This window comes from Marmota flaviventris, chromosome 15 (genome assembly GCF_047511675.1).
Source record: "Marmota flaviventris isolate mMarFla1 chromosome 15, mMarFla1.hap1, whole genome shotgun sequence".
NCBI lineage: Eukaryota > Metazoa > Chordata > Mammalia > Rodentia > Sciuridae > Marmota > Marmota flaviventris.
In genome coordinates, this window is record NC_092512.1 from 3,202,671 (window position 1) to 3,222,613 (window position 19,943).

At 40.8% G+C, this 19,943-nt stretch overlaps 1 protein-coding gene across 6 annotated transcripts in view; it reads left to right on the forward strand.

Moving 5' to 3' along the window:
* Ptk2 (protein tyrosine kinase 2) overlaps window positions 1–19,943 on the forward strand; it is a 228,658-nt gene that overhangs the window by 96,275 nt on the left and 112,440 nt on the right. For all 6 annotated transcript variants that reach the window (XM_071602094.1, XM_071602095.1, XM_071602090.1 and 3 more), the window contains 3 exons: window positions 253–340; window positions 6,238–6,317; window positions 6,506–6,568. In XM_071602094.1, the coding sequence (XP_071458195.1) occupies window positions 253–340; window positions 6,238–6,317; window positions 6,506–6,568 (231 nt within the window). The remainder of the gene's footprint in view (window positions 1–252; window positions 341–6,237; window positions 6,318–6,505; window positions 6,569–19,943) is intronic.

The window sequence follows — 19,943 nt, forward strand, 5'->3', positions numbered from 1 at the left end:
TCCATGCTGCCTGCCGCAGGATCATTATTTTTGAAACGAGAGAAAATTGTCTGCCATTTAGTTGCCCAGTGAGCCCTTTATTTTTGCTAAAAATAAAGATTTCCATGTAAAGATTGATTATAGTTTATATCTTTTTAAAAATCATATTTCAAAGTAGTTTGCAATGCCATATGTACAGTAATTTTGGACTCGTAGAAATTAATTGAAAATTACTTATTTCTTATTATTTATTTCATGAAATTTTTTTTTTAGATATGAATTAAGGATTCGTTACTTGCCAAAAGGATTTCTGAACCAGTTTACTGAAGACAAGCCAACTCTGAATTTCTTCTACCAACAGGTATGAGAGAGTGCTCTAATATGCTTTTTTGTTTCTTTGAATCATTTATTGCATATTTTTATGGTTAGAGGAAACCCAGCATTTCAGAGAATATAAATTTATCACTGTATGGAAAACCTTTTAACCATAAGAAATTGAGATTTTAATTCTTTGTGAACAGCTGTGTTCTGGGACAAATCTTAAATGGTACTTGTTTTATAAAGCGACAGTAGTCTATAACCATGTCGCTCTCTTTCATTCAAGGATAATTTTCTAGCAGGGGTATCAGTAAGTCTGTCTCATGTGAAAGTCCTTGTTAGAGTGAACTTTACCCATTTGGTCTTGATAGTAGTTTGAACAGTAAAGCAAAACCTGACTTTTTCACGCTGAAGAGCTGCTGTTTACACCTGTGGCCCAACATGACACCATATAAGTGTTGCCTGTGAGTGTTGTGGAAGTGTACCCTGGAAGGCTGCTGGTGGGTACCAGCCACTTGCATGTACCATTTTGCCACTGAGAGCACTCGGTCACGTTTTTGTCTTAAACATCTTCAATGACCATCCACCCCGAGCTAGTAAGGCAGGGGTGGTGATTTGCACCTGTGCTTCCTCTGTCTTGCAGATAGTTCTTGCAGACAGTTGCCTTGTGTTTGCTCCTGTGCTGTGAGTAAGCACAAGCAGGCAACATGGACCTTCTAGAAGAGTCTGCTAGGTCAGCGAATGCATGGAGTCGGGCTCCAAGGAGTATCCACCTGCATCCAGGTGCTCTCTTGACAGGAATGAGGCGAAGAGAAAGAAGAGTTTGTGCATTTCTGTAGGGGCTAACGTGGCTTGACAAGAAACCAATGTGAGTGAAAAGGAGTTTATGTTTTTTATAGGTTATTGGGAGCCCTTTAAAGAATTTAATTAGTGAACGCCTTGGTCAGAATTTTAAAATTTTTAAAATGAGACCACCTTGATTGGATGGCAGCATCAAGGTTAGATTGAATTTATAAATGGCTTTGGAGGCTGTTTAGCCATTCCACTAAGAAATTAGGAGAATATGGAGTCCATGCCCACTGTGTGGAGTCACAAGGGAAACAAGGTGCCAGTGGATGTATTCATGTTGGAGGTTTCGGTTCTGGTCAGATGATGTTGTGTGCACGTGGTTACAGTAAAAGTTGTCCTGAACATGACTGCCGGGTGAGAAATCCTCAAATGGATCATTAAATGTTGTTGGCTCATTTTTAATATCCTGAAAGGTGTTAGTCATCACATTCTAAAATTAGAATCTTGTAACACTATTTACTGTAAGGCAGGAGTCTGAAAAATACGTTTTGATGACAAAGCTTATGACTTTTAGAAACAAGAAAGTATATTTACCTTAAAAATTAGACTTCCTTCATCGTATAACATTTTTCTTTCTCTTGCTTAGCTCTCATTGGTTATAGCTGTTTTTGACTGCCACCCTTTCGCAAATGGCAGTGGCCATTAATTTCAAGGTTGCCACATTTGTTAAATTTCCATTGATGATGTTGAAGTTGTGTAGAACTCACTTGATGCTGTTGACATATCAACCTGTAAGATGCCTGGATCTGATACAAAGTCCTCATTTGTTTACTCCTGTAAACATTTTATATTTAGCATGAGTATATTCACCTGTTATTTGTAAGAAATACCAAACAAATCAATGGTTTATTTAACAAAAGAATTCCAAGACAACAACCAAGTCTAGAATCACAACTAGGCTGTGGTGTGGAAATGTGTGAAGTGCCAGCTGTTGATCAATCTTTTTGTTTTCTCCAATTTATTATTTTTTATAATATTTCACTCAGATTATTTATTGTCAGAAATAAACTTCATCCTATACTGTTTTGGCCTTGAAGCTACAGTTAAAGCATTTTTTGAAAATTGCAACCGGGTATGGTGGCACAAGCCTGTATTCACAACTCAAGAGACTGAGACAGGAGGATCACAACTTAATGAGGCCCTAAGCAACTTACCAAGACCTTGTCTCAAAATAAAAAGGACTACGAATCTGGCTCAGTGGTAAAGTATCATTGGGTGTCCAATCCCTACTAGAAAAAGAAACAGGGAATTGCAACTCTAAGTGTGAAATTTGAGTTTAAAATCTGACATTTTCAGCTGAAATCGGGGTAGTCAGCTGCCCTTTTCCAGAGAGAAGATAAAGTCGTGTATAGGCCCAGGAGACCTGGGAGCAGGTGGGTAGGGAGAGAGAAGGTACTGGAAACAGGGTTGTTCATACTTTGTTTTGTACACGTCCAGGGTTGTTCAGGCTCTGTTGTTTACACAACCAGCGTTGTTCAGGTTCTGTTGTTTACACTCGCAGGGTTGTTCCAGCTCTGTTGTGTGCATGCACAGGGTTGTTCCGGCTCTGTTTTGTATACGTACCGTGTTTTTCAAGCTTTGTTGTGTACATGTACAAGGTTGGCATAACAAATTCCACTAGTATATGTAATTATGCAACAGTAAAAAATTAAGTACAGGTCTATCTTTCTATGAGTCGAATTCTCAGTATTTCTTTGGTAGATTTAATAGTGTACACTTCTCTTTCCATGCCTGTGTATTTCCGTGATTCAGAGAAGCTCTTGTGGTTAATGAAGATTTAGGTGAACTTTTAAATTTATATTAATCAACTCTTATTTCTTCATCATCCTTGTATATAAAAGATTTAGAAATAGAAAGGCAACAGAGGTAATTTTCTGGTAACGTGCTGCTGCTCCCTGGTGGTGTTTTCCGCCACCTGGAGCTTCTGGGCGCTGGCTTTAGTACGAGTGCTCTTCTCCTGGGTATTCTTCTGAAAACATCTGTACACTGCTGAACCTAGAATTAGTTCTCAGTAGAAATCCTGCTGAAGAGAGAGCACAGAGCAATGAGCGGCCCAGTGGAGCTGGCATGTGTCTCAGTGGGCTGTTGGGTTGACGTGGTGTGGCCACCACTGCTCCGGTCACATGTGTCTGCTCTGTGACAGTCCAAGGAAGCAGGCACAGTGAAGCCTGCGATTTAGGGACCAGTCATCTTGGTGTTTGAATTTCATCTTTGAAGCTTGTTTATGTGACCCAGTGTAAATTAAGTTTTTTAGTTTTATATATATATATTTTATATATATATAAAAAAATAAATAGTGCTAATGAAATTTACCCTGAAGAATTGTGAAGATCAGAAATGATGGATGTAAAATGTTGAGCACAGGACCTGGCCCCTGGTAGATCTCTTTAAGTAGTATATGTTTCTCTGCCATCATCTTGATCCTTTCCCTCAGGGTTTTTCTGAGGCTATAAGATGGCAATGATGATAGTGTTCTGCATATAAGTTGGCTTAAGGAGCCCATGTGCTTCTAAGCATGTGCTCATGTCCACACGCACATGCTTCACAGTGGGTTATAGTCTGCATTAAGGAACAGTAGGGGTCCATTCTGAGAAGTGTGTCATTAGGTAATCTTACTGTTGTGCAGACACCACAGAATGCACTGTAAGATCTAAGACAGCTCTAGCATTCCACCATCACATATGCAGTCAAGCTACTGACTGAAATGCCATCGTGTGGTACACAACTGCATGTGCACATGAGCTTAAATGACCTGGTATGTTTCATTTATCTTGCAAATGGAAACAACCAATTCTGCGAAAGTCGAAGGCAAAGTCCAAACGTATTTCACAAGGGAAATGGACACCAAGGGTAAGGAACCCTGAGTTTGAAAGCCCGCCTCATGATGTGACCCTCTCAGGACCTTCAGAACACACAATCTAGAGGGTACAAGTTGGCAGCCCTGGAACAAGCCAATGGGTGTGTTTTCTTTCCTCCCACTACAAGGGCCCTGAGGCCTGCTGTGCCCATCCGTGTTGTCACCGGTCAAAGCCCTTTGCAGAACATGTGAATCACTTCATACCATAGGGTGTTCCAGGCCATGGTCAGCAGCTTTGATGCTCAAGAGTAGTAAATTGGAGCTGTAGGAAAAACAACCCTAGAGCATGAAGTCGTTTGTAGGGGATTTTCTAGAGCTTGGTAAATTATCATTAACCCTTTTTGCAACTCATATGAATTCAGTTTTGAAGAATGAAATACAGGTCTAGATCATATTTTCTTATCTGTGAATAGTGTTTAGAAATTTCAGTGACTGATCTTCCAGCAGTTTTGTGTTTTTCTCAGCGTGTCATCAACCATCTGTTGCTCTCCTGGAATATGCACTGGAAGACAGAACCACAGTTAGCTGTGGGGTTCCTCTACTGCAAACATCTGCCTCTGTGCCTCCCTTTTTTGTATTCAGTGACAAAGCTGCTCTGGTGCAAACACTGAGATTTGACATTTGGATTGCTTTATTGTACAGAAGGCTGAGCCAATGTGATTACTCTAAGTGATTCGACTTAACCTACTGGGTTGAGTAATTTAATTCCAGTTGTCAGTCTCGAGTGTCTGCTGTGCAAGGAATAGAAACTATTTTTGCTTGTAAGTCTCATCTACAAAATATCCACACACAGAAATACTCCCCAGTGTGTTGACTACTTATCTGTTCATTCATTTGCCCGCTCATTCATTTAATCAATATTTGTTGACCACCCAGGTCTAAGTGCCTGTGCAGGCTTTGAAATCATGTGTTGTCCCATGCTAGGCACCAGCCACCTCTCCTGCCCTAAGAGAAAGGAATGTGTGGGTGGGTGCCAGTGGCATCGGGTTTCTCATTCTCAGCAGGTCAAAGAAGAGTACTCCCACCTGATAGAGACTGGTAACTGGGGAAAGTGTGACACTGGTGTGTGGGGAACCCCCATGGGGAGCACTACTGAACTAACGCTGAGCAGGCCTGCTGAGGTTAAGTTGAGGTTCATGAGCATTCTCCAGCTGTCCCACAGGAAGCATAGAGAAGTGGTTGGCTTCATTGTGGGACGGTTTTACCTAGCAATTAAAGGAGATAAAGGGGAGACAAAAATATCCAAAGAAGAAGGTCATAATGATGACCTCCCCACCATAAGACAGACTGAGATTGGTGTGAAGTGAGGGCCAATGAATGGGGTAGAAGTCGTAGAGCCAGTGCGCCAGCAGGCTCAGAGCTAGTAGTTGAAGAGCATGGTGTTTGAAATTTTTTCCAGGGCAATAATCAACATACTATTTCTGTGAAGGGCCAGAGAGTAAATAGGTAAGGCTTCAAGGACCAAGAGACAAAATCAAAGGTCTTATGAAAGATTTTTGTATTGGTGCAGTTCATGGTGTAATGGAATAAATGTTTGATGGTCCAGACACCCTTCGAGGGAGGTTCAGGACGCGTGCACCTGTCTTCAGGATTTTTGCTGGAGTTGCTCTCAGCACTCATCTGTCAGAAGCCTGATTGTGTCTCAGCTCTAAAGATGCCTTTGTGCTTACAGCTAGCTGCTCGCTGGCTCATCAGCACTTCTCATGGAGCATATTCATTGCTGGGAGGCATTTCTGGTGTTCTTGTAGACTCTTTGCTTTCTGTTAGACTTGAAGCATTTCCTTGCTTTGCAGATTGGTCGCATACAATCAGTGGTTAGGTAGAAACACCTCAGTTCTCTAGGTAAGTATGTAAATTTCCATGAATTTGCACTGGATCCCCAAAATGCTGCAGAACTGTAGTCATAGCTTAGAAAATGCATCTGCTGCAAGTTTTCTTGGAAAAAGATCTTTTCCTGCTTGTTTTTGCTTCTGACCCTGTGGGTAGGGTGCAAGGGAGCTTAGCATTCCTATGATTCAGGTGTGTGAGTTGTTTCTAAATCCCATGTAAGCCAGCATCAATGACATGAGCTTCTTTTAGCAGGAGACTATTGTTTCTTCAATTGTATTTGGTGTCACTCATTTTATATCCAGAATCTGGAGTGGTAATTGACAGTGTGAATGGTCTGTAGATGCTGTGGAATGCCTGGGTGGAATCAACCTTCCTCTGAACAGCCCCGCTTCCTCTCCTTGCAGGTAAAGAGCGACTACATGCTAGAGATAGCAGACCAAGTGGACCAGGAAATTGCTTTGAAGTTGGGTTGCCTAGAAATACGGTAGGTGGTGACCAAATTTGTCAATGCTTTTCATTATTTTTGAAAAAATTTCCAAGTTCTTTCTTCTAAATGAAGTGCAAGAAGATTCCAAATTACTTGCTTGTTACTTAGCTGCCCCCTATTGTTACCCTTTAACAACATATTTATTCTATGCATACATATTTTAATTTGTCTTCCCTGGTTTTTAGGCGATCATACTGGGAGATGCGCGGCAATGCACTGGAAAAGAAGTCTAACTATGAAGTGTTAGAGTAAGTACTGCACACCTGTCTAGACCCATAAGCATTCAGAACTGAATCCATTTCTTAACGTAAAATTAAATATTGACTCGGACACCATGTTGCTAAAACGTATCTAGAAAAGAAAACGTTTTTTAAAAATTCTTAATGTCATTAATTTTGTTAGGAAGCATTTAAATATGTTGGTAGATGTTATGCTAATAATGTGTATGGCCTATCAACACGTTAATGCACTTTTCATCTACATTTAATCATGATGAGGGGTACATCGCTTCTGATTTACATGGAGTTCTAATATTGCCTGTGCACTATTGCTCATGTTCTCTGTATATTAAGGAATTTTTTCACAAATGGAGGAATAAGGATTACTTGTTGCCCATGCATCAGAAAATTTAAAATATCTAAAAGTTTCTCTGATAATGAAATTGATTCCTACATTAGACTCAGATGATTTCACGTGTACGTAAGCTGAGCTGAGCTTACGCCTTGGTAGTCTTGGGAGTTCTGCAGTTCATCTTTTGATAATTCACCAAAAAATAATTGATATTTGTTTTATTCTTGTAAAGGCCAATTTTATTTTCATTTACAGTAGTGCAATATTTTGCCAATACACTTTCTTCTCTGTCATTACTGAAATTCTTCTGGCATTTGAGAGATGCTGGTAAAATACAGTGAAAATTCTCCATGTAATAAAGACTTAATGGTATTAGATTTCATCTGGACTTTCTAGGTGTGTCCACCTGTTCTCATGCTGTGAGCTTATCATCCCTGTTTTGAGAATAGGATTTTTCAAGGGAGATATAATCATTTAAAAATAAAAGTAGAAATAAATAGTTTTGGAAGTCATTACAAAGCATGTGAAATCATTTGAAATGATGATGGGTAATAGTAGATATAGCCGTTATTTTGGTACTTACATAAGTGTCCTTTGGGCCTGTTGTGTCACTTATGTGCACGTGGCCCAGCAGTCCATCTTGTTGCAGAGCTGTGACCTAATGCACCACTGGGCCTTGGAGCTCAGCGTCTCACTTTCACAGTATTTTGGCACAAATAGTAGATACTCACCAAATATTTGTAATTGTATGTGTTTATAAAGATATCTCACCTGGGGCTGGGGATGTGGCTCAAGCGGTATCTCGCTCGCTTGGCATGCGTGCGGCCAGGGTTCGATCCTCAGCACCACATATAAACAAAGATGTTGTGTCTGCCGAAAACTAAAAATTAGTATTAAAAAAATTCTCTCTCTCGCTCTCTCTCTTTAAAAAAAAAAAAAAGATATCTCACCTGTGTTGTGCTTCTTAACAGATTAGTCATTAAAATATTAAAACTATCATTCACTGTAGTTTGGATCTTTTATTTAAAAGTTGCCACATTCTTCAGCTTGAAAGACTTTCCTTAATGCTGAAAATACAAATTGCCAGAATCAGAGAAATCATTGAAGGTCTTAATGAAAACAATTTTTGTCTTCATTTCAAAAAGACATTCAGGAAAAACAGTGATTTTTATCATCTTAGTGTTTTGCTTAGTTATCTGTTTCTTTGTCCATTTCTTTGCTTATTAATTCACTTGACAGCCACCATTGAGTGCCTTTTGAGTCCTTGGTAGTGAACTGCTGGAGACTGAAAACTCAGTAATACAAAATTTTCATCCTGGGTAAGCGCATTACTAGGTGGGAGGGTCTCAGACATGTCAGCAAGATCACAGAACAGCATGCTAGAAGCTGTGTGTCCACTGAGGTATGCAGGGTGGACCTTGAGTGGTCCCACAGCAGAATGCCATGGGCTGGCCTCACAAACAAGGGAGCAGCTCAGGCAGCGTTTGCAGTGGGCAGAAGTGGTGCCTATGGGCTCTAGTCCCAGGAGGGAGCCCAGCATGCCCCGAGGGTGGAGGATCCCTGGGCATCTGAGGGAGAGAGGAGTGTGTCTGTCAGGTCATTAACACTCCTCAGCAAGCACGGGCATTTTGCCCTGGAGCCTTGCTGAATCCTTGAGCCATACAAAGCAGGGCAGTCTCTGAAGAGGTTTGTGGTTAGAACTCTATACTCACAGAATTAGAATTATGTTAAAGAAGGTTGGAAAGGGGAACAAGAATTCAAGAGACTCTTGAATCTTTCCATGGGAGGAATAAGGAGTCTCCGAGTAGTGATGGAGCTAGTGTCTGCGTGGAGTCCACAACAAAGGGTGGGGCTCTTGTCTCTGGTTTTGCCCTGAGCACCAGGGCTGTAGTCAAAGAGAAACTACTGGGCATGTTCACTTAGTTCTGTGGGAGTGCTGGTGTATTTTTAAAGTGAAGAGGAAAGGGAAACATTGGCTCATTGCATCTGCTATTAAATCACTAATCAAAACGGTGCTTAGAGCCCATGATGTGCCCAGCACCAGAGGTGGTTTCTCACACAGTTCTCCATGTGCCTTGCTCTAGTGAGGGGAGGAACCAGCATGAGCCTAGAGGTTCTCATAGCACTGGAAAGAAGGAATCAGCAAGAAAGGTTGTGTCCCAGGGACACAGGAGCCAACTGAGGTGCTCTCAGTGACAAAAGTGGGAACAGTTCAAGGAAGAAATTAAATATGTAGCTTAGATAATGAGCCAGAGTATACAGTGAATACCCAGAACTCATACTAAGATAATAATTTGAACATACAATGTGCAGTCTGTTCTGCAGAATTCCCAGTACTTTCTGTAGACATCTCCTCCCAAAGGTGGTGGAGTGTAAGACTACCCCAAGACATAGGCTTGCTTCAGAGAGTACCAGGTGAGAGGGAGCATGGGGAACAACAAACGCTGCATGGAGGAACCCAGCAGGCAGCCTCTGCCAGGGCATCCAGGTCAGTGCCAGTAGGGACAAGTCTTGTTGACAGGGTGCCACCGTGATACAGTGTGTTGAGAGTGGTAGTTCACCACTGTGGTCCTTCTCTCCAAGCCCTTACGCCATGAGAATATCATGAGAATAACTCCCTACAAAGCCCAGTTGAGGATCATTTTATAAAATACCTAACCCTCACTCCTCAAACTGGCAATGCAGGTCATCAAGGAAAAAGGCAAGCCCAAGGTGGCACCTACAACAGAGAACATGATTTTAAATGCAGCATGCTGTTCCACATAGGAGCCTGGCCCAGAGAAGGGACATCCAGTCAGGTGTGACCAACGTACAAAGTGATGCAAGATGTTAATAGCAAGGCACCCAGGTATGGGTTGACGAGGTATCATCTCTGCAACCTGGGAAATCTAAAACTACTCTAAAGTGAAATGTTTATCTCAAGTTTTAAAAATCTGGTGCAAGAAGTAAAATCAAGAATCAATAAATGGGATGGATTAAAACTAAAAAGCTTCTTCCTTCAAAGGAAACAATCAAGAACATGTAAAGAGCTGGGTGCGGTGGTTCACTCCTATAATCCCATTGGCTCAGGAGGCTAATGTAGGAGAATTGAAAGTTCAAAGCCGGCCTCAGCAATTTAGCAAGACCCTAAGCAACTCAGACCCTGTCTCTAAATAAAATATTTTTTAAAAGAATGTGAGAGAGTCCTACAGGATGGGAGACAAATCTTTGCATTAATCACCTGCATTAATCTCCAGGATATATGAAAAACTCAAAAACTTAACAGCAGAAAAACAAATAACCCAATCAATAAATGGGCAAAGGAACGGAACAGATGCTTCACAGGAGAATACGATCAGTGAACAAATATATGAAAAAATGTTCAATATCTCTAGCAATTAGAGAAATACAAATTAAAGGTACACTGAGATTCCATCTCACTCCAGTCAGGATGGCAATTATCAAGAATACAAGTAACAAGGAAAAGCCAAGAAAGCAGATAGGCAGCTTCTCAGCAAGGAGGTGGACCAAAAAAAGTAGAGGTACTTTTCTGGAATTTAAAGCTGGACATTCAAAGCAGATCGGGAACTCAGGAGGTTGGATATAATAAAATAAGGAAAAAAAACCCCAGTGGCACAGCCACTGCCATGGCTGGGCTAGAAGCACCGGCCAGAGCGGTCCCTCCATAAGCATAGTAGAGGGATAAAGGAATTAAAGAAACCCTCATTTTTGGGAGGCCCAAGACGTGTCTGGGTATGGAGCATATAGAGATTAAGGACATTCCCAGCAAACCAGAAAGATTCGCTGCACAGTAGTGGTGAAATGGGAAAAGAAGCTGATGGCCTGATGAAGACTAAAGAAGGAACCATTTTGTAGCTGCTGTGTAGTGCGGGGGCCAGCAGCTATGGGGGCCAATTCCTGGCAAACCCAAGTTTGGCCCAAATTATAGGCCCAGTAAACAAACATGGAAAGAGGTTTACACAGGGGACAACTGGTCTTGGAAACCCACCTGGCTCTACCCCTCTCCCTCCAAACCAGTTGTTTGGAGGACCTGCTGGGAGAGACACACATCTGACTGGGAACTCGTAAGGGCAGGGTCAGGAGAGATTGTTTGGATACTGAATCCGAGGTCAGGAAACATGGGATCCGAAGGTGGCTTAGGGGACTAAGAATCGGGTCCCCAACCATATGAGCAGTACCCAGAGGAGATCCCTGGGGTACAGTCTTTCAGTTTGGAGTAGGAAGTGCTGGACACTGAAGGTGTGCTGATTTAAAATCTCCAGGCCAGCTGGCATTCAGTGAAGAGCTTGGAGCCCATGCAATCCTAAACCCTGTCTCCAGATCTCTGCCTGTGGGATGACCTCTCTCATTCCAGCAATCTAGGGGGTGGAGCATCACACTCCAGAAAACCCTGAGAGGAAAAACTGAGAATCTCTTGAACTCCAACAGAAAGAAATCTTTACCTTTTCTTTAAGATCTTTATTTAAAATTCTTTTTCTATGTTTAATTGTGATCTTAAGGTTTCGTGGCTCTTCATACATATTCATATGTGGGTTTTCCTCCTCATTTCTAGCATTTTTGAAACCAGTTATTTTTCATGAACTAGTTTTTGAGAACTATATGTTTGATTAGTATATTTTAGTTTTATTTTGTATTCTATTTTTATTTTTAATTTTTTAAAATTTTTTACTTATATGTATTTTTTCTCCTATTGTTTCCCTTTTCTCTTCTGCTAATAGCCACTCTATTGTTCTCTTTCACTCTTCCTTTTTTACTACTTCTCTCCTCCTCTCTCATAATCATCACATCCTATATCACTTCTGTTCTCTCCCTGTCCACCATTTGAAATTATAAACCCTTTTGCAAACTTGCTGTTTTTATGGTAGGCAATAACCGATCATATCATGTTTGTTTATTGTGATAATTAACATTGTAGATGACATAATAGGAACTATTTGGTTTAATACTGTATATTGTTTGCATTGGTCATTGTAATTATTTGTCTCCCCTTAAACAGGTACTGAAAACCTTCAGGGACACTGTAAGTCCACTGGGTAGAAACTCTACTGCCTCAGATCCATTCCGTTAGATGGGTAAACACACAAACAACATGAAAAAGCAAGGGAACAAATTGCCCCACACAAACCAAGATACTACAGTAACAGAGTCTATCAATACCGCAGTGGAGGAAATGTCAGAGGTGTTTAGAGTGTACGTAGTTAAATGGATCAGCAAAGTAAAGAATGGTATAAGAAATGAAACCAGAAGATACAGGAAGTGAAAGATCACTTCAAAAAAGAGGCAGAGATTCTGGGAAAAGAGAAAAGGCAGAAATCCTTGAAATGAAGGAAACAATAAATCAAATTTAAAAATTCAATAGAAAACATCACAAACCGACTAGACCACTTGGAAGATAGAATCTCAATGAAGACAAAATATATAATCTTGAAAATAGAGTTAACCATGGAGTGAAGATGCTAAGAAACCATGAACAGAACTTCCAAGAACTATGAGATAACACGAAAAGACCAAATTAAAGATCTATCAGAATAGATGAAGGTGCAGAGATACAAACCAAAGGAATGCACGAATCTTTTCAATGAAATAATATCGGAAAGTTTCCCAGGCCTAAAGAATGAAATGAAAAATCACATGAGAAGCTTACAGGACTCCAAATGTACAAAATTACAGCAGACCCACACGAAGGCACATTATTATGAAAATGCCTAACATACAGAATAAGGATAGAATTTTAAAGAATGTGAGAGAAAAATATCAGATTACATAAGGGGGGAACCAATTCGGATCTCACCTGATTTCTCAACTCAGAACCTCAAAGCCAGGTCCTGTAAAACCATATACCAAGCTCTAAAAGAAAATGGATATCAAGGATACTATATCCAACAAAATTAAGCTTTGGATTTGAAAATGGAATAAAAATCTTCTATGATAAACAAAAGGTAAAAACAATTCACAACTAGAAAGCCTGTACTGCAGAACATTCTCAAGCAAGTATTCCATGAAGATGAAATAAAATTTTTTTTTAAAAAAGTGAAAACCAACAAAGGGAGGAACTACACTAAAGTAATAGTCAATCAAAGGAAAAACTAACTCAAATTAAAAACTAGAAGTAAACCCAAATGACTGGGAATACAAATCATATCTCAATAATAATCTTGAAAATTAATGGCCTAAACTCATCAATTAAAAGATACAGACTAGCAGATTGGATTAAAAAACAAGACCCAACAATGTGTGCTCTCCAAGAGACTCACCTCATAGGCAAAGACACCTACAGACTGAAGGTGAAAGGGTGGGAAAAAAACATCTCTCACATAATTCATGTAAACAAGCAGGGGGTTTCTGTCCTTACATCAGATAAAGTGGACTTCAAAGTTAATCAGAAGGGATAAAAAAGGCCATTTCATATTTATTAAGGGAATTATATATTAACAAGACATAGCAACATAAATATTTATGCCCCAAACAATGGAACATCTATGTAGATCAAACAAACCCTTCTCAATTTCAGGAATCAAGTAGACCACAATACAGTAATACTGGTTAACTCTAACATGCCTCTGCCCCCCCTGGATAGATCCTCCAAACAAAAACTAAAGAAGTTATAGAGGTGAAAAATACAATGTATAATTTAGGCTTGACATACAGAATATTTCATCCATAAATGACTGAATACATTTTCTTCTCAGCAGCACATGGATCTTTCTCTATATAGACCATGTTATATAAGCTATCACATATGTTGACATACAATGTAATATTAATATATTTTTAGCATCTGTAGGGTTTTTTGGCGGGAGAGAATGAGGGGGAGGTACCAGGGATTGAACTCAGTGGTACTTGACCACTGAGTCACATCCCCAGGCCTGTTTTGTATTACATTTTGAGACAGTGCCTCAGTGAGTTGCATAGCGCCTCGCTTTTGCTGAGATTGGCTTTGAATATGCAAATCCTCCTGCCTCAGCCTCCCAAGCAGCTGGGATTACAGGGATGCGCCACTGTGCCTGGCTGTAGGGTTATTTTGATAGTTCCTTTTCCATTGAAATTAATTTTTGTGTTCATACTTTTCTTTCTTGATTAGATTTCTTTATTTTTTATCAGATTTTATCTGTATTATTTATTTCATATATTTCTGCTCCTACTTGTTTTTCCTTCCCACTACATAACTTGAAAATAATTTGATTGTTAGTCTACCTTCTTTCTGATTCAAGTACTTTATAAACGTTCCTCTGAGTACTGTTTCATCCCCAAGATCCTGATATTTTAAGTTTTAATTACCGCTTAGTTCAAAGCACTTTTTATTTACTTTTCTTGTCCTTTCTTCTTTGATCTCTGACATATTTATAAGTATGCCATTTAATTTTGAATTAGATGACGTGGGGATGAGGTTGTATATATCTTAAGGTGATTGATTTCTAATGTAATAAATCATGAAGGAAACACAGTCTGCATGATTTCAAATTTTAAAGAAGGTGATGGAAATACTTTTTATATTGATTGTATTGGTTACATACATGTCAAAACTGATGAAAAGGCATACTTCAAATATGTGTGTTTTATTGTACTTCAATTTTACCTCAATAAAACTGTGGGGGAAAAAGAATACAAGTAATGATAAATGTTGGTGAGGATGTGGGGAAAAAAGGTACACTCATATATTGCTGGTTGGGCTGCAAATTGGTGCAACCACTACGGAAAGCAGTATGTGATTCCTAAGCAAACTTGGAATGGAACCACCATTTGACCCTGTTATATATAGTATGCTGATTTTAAATCCTTTTGGTATATATCCCTTGGCATATACCCAAAGGATTTAAAATTAGCATACTGTAGTGATGCAGCCACATCCATGTTTATAACAACTCAGTTCACAATAGCTAAGCTATGGAACCAACACGTCAACAGATGAATAGATAAAGAAAATATGGTATATATACAACATGAACTACTACTCAGCCATAAAGAAGAATGAAATTATGGCATTCGCTGGTAAATGGATGGAATCTGATACTATCATGCTAAGTGAAATAAGCCAATCTCCAAAAAACAAAGACTGGATGTTTTCTCTCATATACAGCTGCTGACTCACAATATGTGGAGGGGAGGGAAGAGTGGTGGTTCACTGGATTGGACAAGGGGAATGGGAATGGGAAAGACAGTAGAATGAGTTGGACATAACTTTCCTGTGTTCTTACCTGAATACACGACCAGTGAAACTCCATATCCTGCACTGTCGCAAGAATGGGAAATTATGCGCTGTGGTTGTAGCTCAGTGGTAGAGTGCTTGCCTCGCATGCGTGAAACACTGGGTTCAATCCTAGCACCACATAAAAATAAATAAACAAGATATTGTGTCAATCTACAGCTAAACAATTAAAAAAATAAAAGAATGGGAAGTTATACTCCATGTATGTATGTCAAAATACATTTTACTGTCACATATAACCAAAAAGAACAAATTTTAAACACAGATTGTTAAAAATCCAAGCCAGACTAATTGGGTTAACAATTTAAAAAATTTTATCTATGTTAACTTACTTCAAATGGAGAACTAATAACAAAAATTATGAAAAGTGCACAAATTAAAAAGTTGTTCTTGGGGGAAAAAAATCTAGTGGGAGATTTGTGGAGGTCAAAAGCCAGCAAGAATCAATGTGGTGCTCTGTGGAAGTCCTTCAGGGCGTATGAGGTGGAGTCTGGACACAGTGCTGCTTCCCTGGTGGCAGGTTCCAGGGAGAGTGGCCAGGAACGCATGGTCCTTCAGGATGTTTGGGGAAGCCTGCCCTGTGCCAGGACTGGGAAAATAATGGTGGGAATTGTGTTCCACCTTGCCTCTATGAGGGTAGAAAACCAAATTCCTGGAGGAATGAAGGCCAGGTGTGCTGGGTCCCAGGAGGGTGGATTCCTGAAATGTCTCTGTGGACAACGAGCTGACCTGTGTTTGGCAGTTAGGAAATCCAGGTGAAGGCAATGAAGAAGCAGGTGTCCACAGTGTGAAGTGGGCACGGTATGTCGCAGAGAGGAATTTTAAGTTCCAGATCTTACTGAGAGTCAGTGTTACACTGAAGGTGGTAGAAATCCTGGGACAGGAGCATAGATGAATAGAAGAGCACAGATGGGGTGCTAGTCGGTGGCTTCAGGGCTGTGGGGTTTTTGTGGAATTGCTGAACAGGAGGGTTATTGTGGCTGTCACCTGATCAGGAGGAATGGACATCCCCTGGGTTGGTGAATTAGCTCCTCCCCAGGGGGTGTGGTTAAGCAGTTGAGTGGTCTGTTTTATGGCTATTTGCTATCAGCTTGCCTCTGTAGGTGGTTATGTGGCAGCCTGGTGGTTGCCGTGGTTGCCTCAAGGACGGGTAGTCCTTCAAATCCTTGAACTACGAGGTCCCCATAGTTCTGAGCTGTTTCGTGCCCCTATCTCTGTGTCTTCATTCTGAGTCCACACTTGCCCCACCACAGTGGTTCTTTGCTGTTTTATAGCCGTGTGCACTCATTGCCTGCCTCTGTGAGAGGCTGTGGGTTCCCTGGGCTCCCGTCCCCATGCTGGTGACCAGCTGTCCACTTGCCGTTGGGACAAGTCATGCTCTTGGTGGTTATTTCCAGATTGGTGAAGTGGTCCTGCTGATGCCTGCCTACATTCTGAGTGTTTGTAGGGAGTTAAGTCTAGTGATCAGTCAAGAGCCCAGCCCTGGACACACATATTCATTATCCCAAAGAGAGGCCATCAGTCAGCGTGGGAGCACATCATTCAGTGTCTGCAGGAATCATTTATTGATTTCGTATTGAGCTCTTTTAAGTAGGTTTTAGTTTGTTTTCAAAGTTAATAATACTACATTTTAGTTAGAGAAAATTGAAACTACATTGCCAGATAGAAAAAACATCTTCCAATCCCATCACATCCTGATGATATCTTTGCAGTCCCACTGAACTCCTTATAACTCCCTTTTAAATGCACAGATGTGCATGCCGTGCATGGTTTTCATGTAGTGGAATGATGCTGAACATGTACCCTGCTTTTGTTTGTTCATTTTTGCAATCATGGGTGAGCCCAGGGTGTCCTACCACTGAGCTATATCCCTACCCCATCACCCCCACCCTTTTTTTTTTTTTTTTTAACGTTTGAAACTGGATCTTGCCAAGTTGCTGAGGCTGGCCTCAAACTTGGGATCCTCCTGCCTTACCCCTCTGAGTAGTAGGGATTACAGGTATGTGCTTTCTTTGGTCCAGTGTTTCTACCTTCTTGGTGACTGAACCTTGTGCTATTTAGTGACCCTTTGTGCCTAGTGATATGGTTTTTGTTTTGGTCTTGAAGTCTGTTTTGCCCTCTTCAGATTGCTGTGGCTTGCTTTATTTTCCATTTTTTGCTTTCAACTTTTCTATGTCCTTAGGCTTTTTAGATGTTTTCCTTGTAAATAACATGGAACAGGATTCTATAAATGCAGTTTGCCAAATCTTTCTTCTAACTGATAGACCTAATGCATTTATGTCCATTACGATGAATGTTCTGTACTTGTTTTTTGTTGCTGGTGTCCTGCTATGTGTGTGCGTGCGCTCGTGTCTTAGGTAGATTTTCTTCTTCCAGATTTTCTTCTCTAATGAGTTGTGAATTTATAAACTATCTGACCCTTTTATTAGTTGCCCTTATACTTCATCTTCTGCATTAGCTAGACACATCTAGAATCTTAAATGATCTCATCTTCTTTGAAATAATGCGAGGACCTTGGAGCACACTGGCTCCCTTCGCCTTTCAAGCTTACATGACAGTGTTTCTGTTAATTCTGTCCTTTCTTAAATTCCAGACATAGGACATTGCTATTACTAACCCCATAGTTTTTCATTTTATTTATTTATATTGTTTGGGAGGTACTGGGGATTGAACCCAGGGTGTTCTACCACTGAGCTACACCCCCCACCCTGTATTTCTATTTAACATTTTAGTTTTGAGACAGGGTCTCATTAAGTTGCGGAGGCTAACCTTGAGTTTGGAAAACCCTCTGTCTCAGCCTTCCCTGTTGCTGGTATTACAGCCAAGGTCCCTTGTGCTGGGCTGTCATTTTATTTCTTAAAACATCCTGTGTGTACTTTGACTTAAAATGTAACATCCAAGTTGTACTTTCTCAGTTTTGTGCAGATGACATTCTATTACAACTGCAGAAAAGGTCTGTTGGCATCTCTTCCTGGTTGCATTCTTTTAAGATCTTATTTTTGGTTTTACTCATGTCTCGAGCATAGATTTCCTTTTATGAATCCCATCAGGATATTGCTGGCTTCTTACTCTGTGAATTCATGTGTTCTTTGGGAGTGCATCTGTGATCTTTTCAGTTATCTGCTCAGTCTACCTCAACGTTTCTTCTCCCCCTTCCCTCAGTGGCCATGTGCATGCAGCTTTTTACCTCTGCTTCTGGTTTCTTAATTTCTCTTCAGCACTCCCTTGCCCTCGTGCCCTGGCCGTTTGACTTTTCGTTTACTGCTTTCATCTTCACCGAAGGCATTAGTGGCCCCATCCCCGTGGTCTCTGGTGTGTAGCTCTGTGTGGTCCTGTTTATCTGTCGTGTGTCCTGTGCACAGCTGCAGTGTGCTGTTTGATAGTGACCACAGGGCACCATCAGCATCTAAATCTATGCTTACTTGATTCCTGGGAGGCCCTGCGCTGGCTGAGCGAGGCTCCTGGGCTTCATTTCTATCCATTGGTGGCTTCTGGTGGAGCCATGGGTGGCCCAGAATGCACTGCAGCTGCCCATAGCACTGGTCCTCCAGCCTGTGCCTTCTTACCCTGTCAATCAAGCATCGTGGTTGAGTTTCAGTCTTCCTCATACAATTTTCCTCTAATTTCTTAAAGTATTTTTTTATATATATAAGTTTGTTAACATTTAGTTTTTAGTGATAAAATTCTACTTTTGTTTTTGTTTTTGGTCCTGGGGATTGAACCCGGGAGGGCTCTACCGTTGAGCTACACCCAGCTAAGTTGCCCAGGCTTGCCTTAAACTTGAAATCCTCTTGCCTCAGCCTCCAGAATCACTGGAATTACAGGCATGTGTCACCACACTTGGCTTTCTGTTTCTGTCATTTTGTAAATTTCTGTACTTCCCATATAGTCTCAGTTGTAGTGCAATGGTTGTATTCTCTTGATACCTTAGAGGTGTGTAGAGACACTGCTGGGCTCTCCCTGCTCGGGTGCTTGGGCATGGTGTGGCTGTGTGACTGACCTGCACTCTTTGCTCTCATGCCCAAGGGCAGGCTTGGCAGTACTTACTCTGATTGGTTTTTGTTGGTAACTTGCAGCCATTTAGGAATTTGTGTTTTTTTCAGTATAGAAAAGAATTATACATGAATATAGAATATTGTTTGTTTCTTATCATAATCTGGGTTCTCTTTTTCTTTGCCCATTATAAAAAAATAGTTGATATTTGATTGGAAACTTTAAAGATAAGCTTGGTGATGTACAGCCTAGTACAGATGACCCCTTCAGCTTTGCTACATTTCAAAATAGCTAGTTGAATTATGCTTAAAGTAATGACGCCGGCCTCAGATGATGGGATAAGCACCATCTAGAATCTCTGTATTTGTTTCTATAATTAAATTAGAGTTCCTCATCCTTCCCATGTCCTTCCAAGCCTGGTGGAACCAAGGTGCCTCTTTTGTAGGTGAAGAAACAGTAACATGGCAGAGAGGTCCCAGACCCAGCCCTGGCACCTAACACCACCAGGAAACAAACAGCAGCACAAAGGAGGCTTCATCTGCATCTTCTGAGAGCAAGAGGCTGGGTACACAGGCAGTAACTGCCCAGGAAGTCAGATTTCTCTATCAGCTCTCATACTGCCTTGCTTACAGTGCCAGCAGACCAGCACAGTGCTACACACTGACTTCCCAGTTGGTGTTAGAGCAGGAAGAGCCTTAACATGATCATCCTTCAGACCAGAACTTCACACTGGGAAATGGTCGCAGTGAACCTGTTAACTTTGCATTTCACCTCCCTATGAGCACTTCACCTTTTTTCAGAATTTGCATCATTTTTGCATGTAGTGTGTTTTGCGCTGTAGTTGTTTGTATAAT